At 44.9% G+C, this 10,445-nt stretch overlaps 1 protein-coding gene across 1 annotated transcript; it reads right to left on the reverse strand.

Moving 5' to 3' along the window:
• Positions 1-5,298: 5,298 nt before the first annotated feature.
• LOC147889239 (pentatricopeptide repeat-containing protein At5g27110-like) lies at positions 5,299-9,600 on the reverse strand. Its single transcript, XM_087392009.1, has 3 exons — positions 6,782-9,600; positions 5,877-5,975; positions 5,299-5,757 (listed from the first exon to the last, which is right to left on the reverse strand). The coding sequence occupies exon 1, from the start codon at positions 9,598-9,600 to the stop codon at positions 7,027-7,029; it is 2,574 nt and encodes an 857-aa protein (XP_087248135.1). The 3' UTR covers positions 5,299-5,757; positions 5,877-5,975; positions 6,782-7,026.
• Between the last annotated feature and the right edge of the window lie 845 nt (positions 9,601-10,445).

Genomic DNA, 10,445 nt, shown 5'->3' on the forward strand with positions numbered 1-10,445 from the left:
TGGCATGGGTACGAGACCTTGACTACTTCTTTAATGGAGGTAAGTATGAAGAAAAGGGAAGATCTGATTTGAAGCTTTACATTTTCAAGACGGTGCTTCTGTCACGAGGACATGAAATTATGGGTCTTTTGATTTGCGACTCCCGTAATTTGCGCGTGACTGCCTTGAGCCTCTGGGGCACGAGGGTCCGACCATGGGGCGGGACTTGGGGAATTAAAATTCCTAGTGGGCCCTTGGAAATAGTGAATGTGCGCTTAGTTACTAGGCAATTAATTCCTAGGGCCAAAGTGTGCAACAGGGGGGCAAAAGAGTGGTGCAATTAAAAAATTGCTTTTAGGGGCCAAAAAGAGTGGTGCAATCAAAAAACACTGCTTTTGGGAGCATAGGGCTTTAAAAGGGGGGGGGGGGGGGCCCTTCTTTTAGGTGGAGTTGGCCAAAATCAGTTCCAGAGGAGCCAAATCATCAGTTTGGAGGTGCCATGTGCTGCTAGAGTCAAATCGCTTTTTACCAGGAGGTTCCAGAGCCTGCCAGAGAAATTCGTTTTTAGCCAAGGGCTAGTTCCGGGTGATCCAGAGCCTGCCAAGGAAATTCGTTTTTTACCCAGGGGCCAATTTCAGCTGATTGAGAGCCTGCGAGGGAAATTTGTTTTTACTCAAGGGCCAGTTCCAGGTGATCCAGGGCCTACCAGAGCAAATCGCAATTGATCCAGGAGCCTGTTGCAGGTGGCGATTTCTGCTAGGGTGTCTGTTCCAATTTACGATTTGATTTTGGGCTCTTCCAAGATGTTCTAGGTGCCTGCGATTGGTTCTAGGGCTGTTCCAGGAATTCTGGACTTGACCAAGCTGCTCCGGGTGAACTGCGACTTGCTTTTTCAGGCTTTCAGGCTCTGCAGGAGATTTCGACCTGATTTCTGGAGCTTTCTGGGTGTTGTGGCTGGTTTTGGTAACTTTCCAGGCTTGGGTGTTTGCTTCTAAGCTACTTTTGGGACTGTGCCAGAGCAGAATCAACTTATCTCCGCAGGATCTAGGGTTTTCCAGCCAGGGTGACCTTTCTGCTGTGGATTCCGGGTAGAAAAAGGCTTGTCTTTGCCTACTTTTGCCATTCCCTGATTGGTTGTTGGCTAGTTATTGCGTTTGGGTTTCTTTCCTCGTGAAGAAGGGTTGATTTATGCTGTTGGGCAGTGGCCCGGGAGGCTATAGATTGAGGTAACCCGCTGGCAAGTGTTTTGGTTGTTTGATTGCACCAGAGTTCAGCTGTTGAGGGCTTTGTCTTGCAATTGTTCAGCCGTGTTTGGCTGGTTGGGCACTTGGTTGTGCGATTGCAGGTGTGGCTCAGACAGTGGATGCTATTGGGGTCTTTGTTGCATACTTTGGGTGGCTACTGAGAATACAGGATTGTCTAGTGATTGTATGCCATTCACCGTTTGAAGTTGAGCAGGGAATTACAGGGTGGGCTGGACGAGGAGTCTGTGGGCGTTGGTTTGCCTGTGGTACAGCTTCCCAGAAACCTTTGTAATCAGCCGCTGATGGGCTTTTTTTGTGCGACTGATATCTGTTTGTATCAGATAAGAAATACTATGTAAAACATGAATAATAGCACTCACGTGCAGGAGGCAGTAGCACTAATAGGCGCACATGTAGCTAGCATGGATAGAATAGAAGATAGTAGCTAGAGAATATCATTACATTGGCCCTCCTTTTTTTTTAAAAAAATGTTTTTTTTGTATTAAACATATATTTTGAAAATAACTACAAGCTTGTATGAGAATCCTGGTTGCAGGAGATGATGACAGGAACTTTGAGACCAAACTGATGATTGGATGACCCATGGAGCTTGGATGAGGGCTTTGGATCTTGCACTAACACATGGAATGGATGATTGAGGGAGTGGTCACTAAGGCACTAAAGAAGGATCAGTGCTTTCCAAAAATACTACAGGTAAGGACTACTTTGCATGGCCACAACAAAAAATAGAGGACCATAAAGAAGGGTGGAAAGTGAGATAAAAGGTTAAGCTCTCAATGGTTGATGGAAAGAGCCAATCAATGGCCAAGGATTTGCATGAAAAAGGAAGGATGTGGATTAGTGGAACTACTAGTTGGATCTCTATAAGGAGGGTGGATGGCCTTGGTTCAAGGGAATCCTCTGGCTCATCTCAAGGTGAAGAGGGCAGCTGATCATGGATTTCATAAGCTTTGGGCTCATTCTCAGTTGTTGTCAAGGGCATCGTAAAAGTGTGTGAATGGTTTTATGAGCTTATGCTCATTGTAAAGGAATTTGGCTTGAATCTTCGTGTTGCGCCATTATTCAGTAAGGGTGGCTCAGCGTCAGTTGCAGTCTTTTTGCCTTCTTCCAAAGGTTTTTCGTCATTTACGGGAGTTTGTGGGCGTTCGCAAGAGGCTAATACTATTGTAGTTGATAGTGGAAGCCCCATCCAAGTGCTCGCACGTAATCTAAAGGCAGATGTCAGTTCACCGGCGATTTCTCTTTGAAGGAAGACGTAGGAATTCATGAATTTTAAAAGGGCCCGTGGTTGTTCACAACAGCTCATTTGGCGCTGCAGTTGGTCATGAAAGCTTTTTGGTTGCACAGTAGGAGACGATCGCTTAGTTGCATCATCATCTACGGAGAACTAAATTTGTGATAAGCTCTGCTAGCAGCTTGATTGTGTTCTCCTTGACCTTATTTATTTCTGCGATCGGGAATTTGCACACGGTTCTGGCTAAGCAAAGGGTAAATACTTTGAGGTGCAACTACATATACTCAAACAAACGGTAGATGGAAGCTCTTTGGACGAGCTTGTGCATGAGATTGCATGATTCTGAATTAATGGAAGGTGACAGCACTGTTATTGATCGTGATTGATGACAGAGAAGTTCTAAGGATTCAAGGTGTTATGGTTGTCCCAGTAGACGCTGCTGGTGATCAAGGAAGCCGGGTGCTGAGTTTGGCCGTAATAAGGATAGAAAGTCATGGAAGGTAACTATGAAAGAGGGAAGGAACTCCTTCACGTTTGAGATCATGGTGGATGCATGTAGTGATAGTTTTGGTCGATTATAGAAGCCCAGATTGTGTACCGGTTCAAAGCAACAAGTAGAGCGCATATCTGTGTTGATTTTCGTGGAGGCAACTCACTTGTTGCTCAAGTGGATAGAGGTGGTCAGCCTCATACTCAGTTCTTCTGAGAGTTGTTTGAGGTGAACTGCTAATGGTCTCTCGATGAAGATATGTTCGGGTGATTTTTTGCTAGGTAGTTGTGTGAAATATGCTTGGCTCTGTATGTGCTGGATTGGTCTCAGCAACAGAGCCTGGTGTTCAAAGAGTAGTCCTAAGAGCTTGATAGGCCCATGCGGATTGGCCACCATCTCTAGTGAAGTATATGCATAATTGCTCTGTGGGCAGTAGACAATTCTTGTTGTGGATGTGAGAAAGCAAGTGGGGTTGGCTGTATAAGTCGTGAGGTATTCAGTGAGGCCTTATGGAACTATGGTGGCATATTATACAGAGGCAGTACCAGAATGAATTGTGAAATTTGATGACTTGTTTGGAAGCCGAGCTATTGCTGAGTTGTAAGAGACTTGGCTCGTTGGTTGGTGACTTGCAACAAAGTTCTTTTGCCCATATGCACGTATAACAGGTTCTGGGAAATCCCCATAGTGTAGGACGTGAAGAAAAAGAGCAGGAGATATGGACCGTGGGTTGCGCCATGAAGAAGAGAGACCAACTGTATAAGTGAAGAGGTATCAGGGGCTGGCCATTTGGTTTCTCATGTATGTATAATGTGGGCCAAATACTTACACTCAAGTCTTCTAAAGGGATGATACCCCTGTGGGAGATGGTGGATTTGATTGCAAGATAGGTCTCCTGATTGTCTCACGTGTTTCTAAGCAGTGGGCATAATAGCAAAGCTCCAAAAGGTTTCATCCAAGCTCCAGGGCATCCAGTTCATCATTGGCAAGCAAGGTTCTATCTAATCCTATAGGGGGTTCTATTTACGAGTTCTTGATTTCTAGGAGGAGGTGATCTCTATACATTTCATTCTTGTATTTTCTACAGCTATCGGTGACTATCAGTATATGGTATTTTCCAGTATTTTCCCAGTTCATGGTGTTTTGAGTTCATCTTGGGATTGTGTTTCCTCTCGGTGTGTTTGCAAACGTGACTGTTCATCTAGCTATAAAGGCATTTCAGTGTAGCTCTGCCAGTCTCATCACCGCTTGGCTTCAAATGAATGTTAAATAAGTACCGCAAGGGGCACCAATGTTTGGGGCCAATCGGTGTCCTTGTTTCTGAGTAAAAAGGCGCTCTAGCTCCCCTGTGATTTGTTTTGTGGTGCATATTTACTTGTCTATTTACTGTGTATGCTGTAATTAAGTGGATCCTACCACCCTTTACGTTGTTGAGGCTGGTTTCAGCTTCTCTACGGTGGGCTGCCATGGCTAGCCTCGGACAGCAAGCTCACACTTGGAGAAGGTTTAAGAAGCAATTGCAAGATCATTTCTTGCCAAAGGAATTCAAAAGAGAAATGATGGTGCAATGGGATATCCTTTGGCAACGACAAGACGAGAAAGTTTGTGGGTATGGTACTTGTTTTAGGGAAACTTTACTTGAAATGGGAGTTCTATGCAGGGTTGAGATGCACTAATCAAAATGAAGTCGACATCATAGCCCCGTGACTTTGGAAGGCACTATTGATGTGGCACTAAAGATTGAGGAGAAGTTACTTTTCTCCAGTAAGTGCAACCCAAAGAAGAGAAGTTTCCAAGAAGAATCAAGAACATCCAATGGACCACCTTGAAAGCATGTCCATCTAGATAAGTCCTAAAATATCCTATCTCATCAACAAAAGCAAAGGTATTACTCCAAAGGGCGATGCTTCAAATGCTTAGAGAGTGGCCACATCTTCTACGAGTGTCTTCACAAGCAGGCTGCCAAAGCAAACAGCTACAAGGAGGATTTGAAGAAGGCGCTGGCAGCCCACAACAAGGAGAAAAAGATGAAGACCTATCAGGCTCAAAACTTCGGGTCAGGTAAGAGATCATTCAGTTGTTTCCTTGCTTGAAGATGGTGCAACACATAACTTTATATGACATGAGTTAGCACAAAGCTTGGGTATAGCTACAGAAGACAAAGATGAAGCACAAGATGCACTCAGTGCTTTCCAAGTGTCATGAAGAAAAGGTGTATCCTCTCATCGACAAACTAAGGCTTCACATTCAAGGGTCTCATGATCACCTATTTTATGATTGCCTCGATTCAAGGTGCTGATGTTATACTTGGAATGCCTTGGCATAAGCAACTCAATCCTTGATTTCATTACGCACAGAACATCTTGAGCATTCAACATAATGATCAAGATGTAAGCATTCTAGCTAGAGTTTCAAGAAATACTATCCTATGGTAAGCCATTCACAATCTTCAGCAATTGTTAGAATTGTTGCTAAAAAGGAAGCTCCAAAAGAGATTTCTACAAATCCACTTAGTTTCCCACAAGAGAGGCCTAGCCAGCTTCCATCACAAAGGCACGAAGGTCATAAAGATTGACTTATCCCCAAATTTTCTCCACCTTATAGCCTCCATATCAAGTTAGTCAAACATAACAAGATAAAATCTTTGAGCAATCAAGAACTTTTGGAGAAAGGCCCGGTCCGACATTTCACCCATCGTCAACAATAACCTCACCTTCATTTGTATCACATTCCACTTGCCCATTGGAACATATGAATAGAAAGTGATGCTCTTGAATCCAACTCTCAACCTGCAAAGGACTGAAAAAGCCTTAGCCAATTGACACTGCCACTTTGTTACAACAAGAAAAATCATATTTCTTAGCAACCCCACTGAGATATGGAAATCGAATGGAAGAGTAAGACATACTCGACCGTCATCTATTTGAGGAGTTGCAAGAGGATGAACAGATCCCATTTTACTCTCTTACTCCCCAGGTCATCGAAACCAAGTGGTTTGAGCAGACTACTGCAGATCACACATTTAGCTTGCATGATAAGTCACCAACACTCATATTTTCCAAACAGAAGGAAACCAAAAATATTAAAAATTTAGACTTCACAATCCCTACTCACTGGAATGTCTTCCTTTAAAATGTGGGACTCTTGAACATTTAAAACGTGTACAGATACAGTACAGTCGTGTGCGTTTTGATTACTAAAACGGACCACTCAGTCTCAAAACACCCTACATCTGTGTTCCAGTGTATTCTTGCCTCCTTTCTACTGACCAAACTCTCAACATTGCATTCGGATGAGGGATTCAGTAAATACATATTCAAATTTAAAATTCATTAGTCTTCCCATTCAAATATACACCGTCTTTATTGACCCTAACAATTACAACGCCACCCACAAGATCTGCTCTCAAATCTCTTCATGAAATTCACCTCTGAGCCTGCTCCATCATTTTCTAATTATTCGAAGTGTTATACACTTGTTCCCACAATGAACAGAATTCCGAAAAGTTGTAAAGTTGGATTTTATGAACAAAAGACAAATTTTCATAAATGAATTGAAATTCATAAATATAATGGATATTTCTCTTCTGAAATTGCTATCTAGTTGAAAACCGTTTTTCTTTGCCAAAGTATAGCATATATCAACCATCCAACCATTTTCTGACCCTTAGGAAGCCAGTCAAATAGGTCTTCTACCGTCAAGACTCACAGGCAGGGCATAGTCATTCCAGTCAAAGAACTTAAATGAAATAATTTCGGAGTCATTTCAATATGAAGAGAAATAAAAGCAGCATGAATTTTGTTTTAAACTCACCAGATGGCAGATATCATTCATAGGCCCCAGACGAGCATCCCAATTCTTGATGTGATGGAAATGGCTCAGATGCCTCAATATTGCCTTGGTCAACAATCTTTGATGGAACGCCGAGAGGTTCCATGGAATGTACTATGGTACCACAGCATATCTGGCCTCCACCAGCTAATCCTTGGACTTTCCCATTCTGAATTATACTGCCTTAATTTCGAGCGTGATACATCTCTTGACAAGAATTGATGAACCTAACCATCAACAACAATCGTGCTGTTCCCTGCCTCATTTTTTATACCCCTCTCCATCATACACTTTCTCACTCTCTCTACATCATCCCACCTGCCATCTGCAGCATAAAGGTTTGAAAGAAGTACATATGGGGTGGTGTTCTGTGGATCCAAGTCAATAGCCCGTTCCCCAGCACGTATTCCTCGCTCCATATCCCCGTGTATTTTACAGGCACTAAGCAAGGTCATCCACGCTAAAGCATCTGATTCAAGCTGTGATTTACAGATATAGTCCTCCGCATCATCCAGCTGCCCAGCACGCCCAAAAAGGTCAATCATGCACCTCCAATGTTCAACTGTTGGTACAATGTAATAATCTTCCCTCATAGAAAGAAACCAGCCTTGGGCCTCATCCACGAGGCCTGCACGGCTGCATGCAGAAAGAACACTAACAAAGGTGACAGCATTGGGTGCCACACATTCTTGCTGCATTTGTTGAAATAGTAGAAGGGCCTCCTTGCCACGTCCCTGCTGGTTGTACACAGCAATCATAGCATTCCAAGACACCACATCCCGATGTTTCATCTTGTTGAATACTATGCAAGCACTATCAAAGGCTCCACATTTGCCATACATGTTGATAAGAGCATTGCCAAGAGATAAAGCAGAATTGAATTCGCTTTCAGTGATGGATGCATGAATCACCTCACCATCTGCTCTAGCTGCCAGATTAGCACATGCACTCAAAACACTGATGAACGTGACCTCATTTGGCTTGAGGCCTTTGTGCGGCATCAATTGATAGAGTCTGAGTGCATCCTTATCACGTCCTTGCTGCTGAAATGCATCAAGCAGTGCATTCCAGGAAACTGCATCATGCACAACTAGCCTATAAAAAACCGTGCAGGCTTGCTCAAGTGCCCCACACTTCCCATACATGTTGATGAGGGATGTTCCAACGAGAACATCTGACTCAAATCCACAATCAATAATGCATGCATGAACAGCTGCTCCCTCATCTAGCGCTACCACGCTAGTACATGCACTCAACACACTGAGAAAACTGATACCATCTGGTCTTACACCTTCCTGCTGCATAAGTTGGAAGAGTTGAAGGGCCTCTTTCCCATGTCCCTGCTGAGCGTATGCATCTATCATTGAGTTCCAAGTGATCACATTATGATGATGCATTCTGTCAAAAGTAGAACGCGCATCTTTTATAGCCCCACAATTACCATACATATTGATAAGGGCAGTTCCCACGGCCAAATCTGATTCAAAGCCATAATCAACAATACTTGTGTGGATCATCAGACCCTCTGCTAGGGCAACCAATCTTTCACATGCATCCAAAACGTTTAAAAATGTGACCTTGTTTGGTTTCAAGCCTTCCCCCTGCATTTGCCTGAAAAGTCTGAGAGCCTCCTTTCCGTGCCCATGCTGAGCATAAACACCAATCATAGCAGTCCATGAGACTACAGTATGCTGAGACATTTCTTCAAACACAGCACGTGCATCCTCTAATGCATGGCACTTGCTGTACATATTGAGCAGAGCAGTGGCTACAACAACATCTGACTCGAGACCGCCATATAGGATGCGCAAATGGATGGCTCTACCCACCACCAGGGAAGCCCGGGTGTCACATGCGCTCAAAGCGCTGACAAAGGTGATTTTGTTTGGCCTCACGCCTGTCTGGTACATCTGTAGAAAAAGTCTAAGGGCCTCTTCACCATGCCCATGCTGTGAGTAGGCAGTGATGATAGCAGTCCAAGAGACTACATCATGTGCTTGATACTTGTCAAACACTGCATAAGCCTCTTGTAGGGATCCACATTTCCCGTACATGTTGATGAGAGCAGTTTGCACGAATGAATTTGATTCAAACCCAGAATCAAGGATGCGTTTATGGATTACCTTGCCCTCTGCTAGGTTTGCTAGGTTGCCACAGGCGCTGAGTACGCTGACAAAGGTGAATGCATTCGCGTCCATATTTTCCTGCTGCATGAGTTGGAAAAGCTGAAGGGCGTCGTTGAAATACCGTTGCTGAGAGTATGCTGCGATCATGGAATTCCAGGACACCACACTACGCTGGGGCATGCTATCAAAGAGTGAGCGAGCGTCCACCAAAGCCCCATGTTTACCATACATATTGATAAGGACGTTGACTAAGAAACCGTCTTCCTCGAGCCCACTCTTGACGACAAAGCCATGGATAAGCTTTCCATCTGAAAGGGCGATAGGGTCCTGCAACAATGAGGCGAAGTGTTGTCGATCCGGGGCCTGGCTGACAAGAACAGAATCCTCTGTCGCCAGCTGCTGCTGATCAAATGCCTGCTCCATATTTGTGGAGATGCTATCCAGGGCGACGCTGAATTCTGCAAGTCCAGAAATCTCTGTAGCGAGCTTTCGCGAATCCAATATATTGATATCGATAGCCATAGGAGATGTTCCAACAGCACCGTTGACATGGCCAGAAGCACAGCGGTGGCTCGGGACTGATGGACGGCAAAGATGCCAGGCAGCAAAATCCTTGTTGTCGTTGGGGGTGTTGGTGTGGTGGTGGGAAGCCACGAGGGCACAGGAGGAAGCCATCAACAACAACAATGGTTTGTGTTGCTTGGGTGCTACTCATGCATGCCATATGCCAGTCCAGCCTAATCACGACGGTGCGGAGGCTCCCGCCGCCATTGGGTCAGCGCAACTGAGATTGCATCCCCACGTGTCTCCACGGCAGTCATTGCATAGCTAGAATCCCGGCTGCACCATCTGCAACCGTGGGGAGAGTGGAGAGCGTGTCAGTTGCAAAGATGATGGCACTGTTTCACCGCTTCCTGCACCAACCCTACTAGATGGCACAGGGATCCCCTCTAAGCTGGCCAAAACTCCGGGCTTGGGGAATGGGCGTGGGTGCTACTGATGCCAAGGTTGGGCAATGGAGATGCCAAAGTTGGGCAGTGGACGTGAGTGCTACTGATGCCAAGGAGCCAATGGGCGTGGGTTGTTAGGAGGGGGAACATTGGCCAATTTCCCAGTGAACTCCGAGCTTTGGTAGACTCCTAGCCTATGCCTCTATCCCCTCACGCATGCGGTTTCCAGTGATGGCAGCGAACGATGGTGGGCAATAGTGGCAAACTATTTTACAATTAGGGTGGGTTCAAACCAATCCACCCAGGTGTGGTGGTTCACACCACCCAGTAGGATGCTAATTTATGTCATCAACGTGTGATTGGTGTAGCGGTCGGTGGAGATGGAATGGGCCAATCACGTAGCAATTGGAGGAGTTGACCATGGAGTTAGTGGTCTTCATGGGGCCAGACACAGTGTCAATGTCTGGGTGGATGAAAGGGATACAATCTTCTTTGTGATGGATTATCTCAATTCATTTTTAAAAAGGGCCTTCATTACCTCACTCTTGTAGTAGCTCTTTTGAGGGGCAT

The sequence above is a fragment of the Dipteris shenzhenensis genome, chromosome 20, assembly GCF_047967505.1.
Source record: "Dipteris shenzhenensis isolate YYH24624 ecotype China chromosome 20, Dip_SZ_1.0, whole genome shotgun sequence".
Classification (NCBI taxonomy): domain Eukaryota; kingdom Viridiplantae; phylum Streptophyta; class Polypodiopsida; order Gleicheniales; family Dipteridaceae; genus Dipteris; species Dipteris shenzhenensis.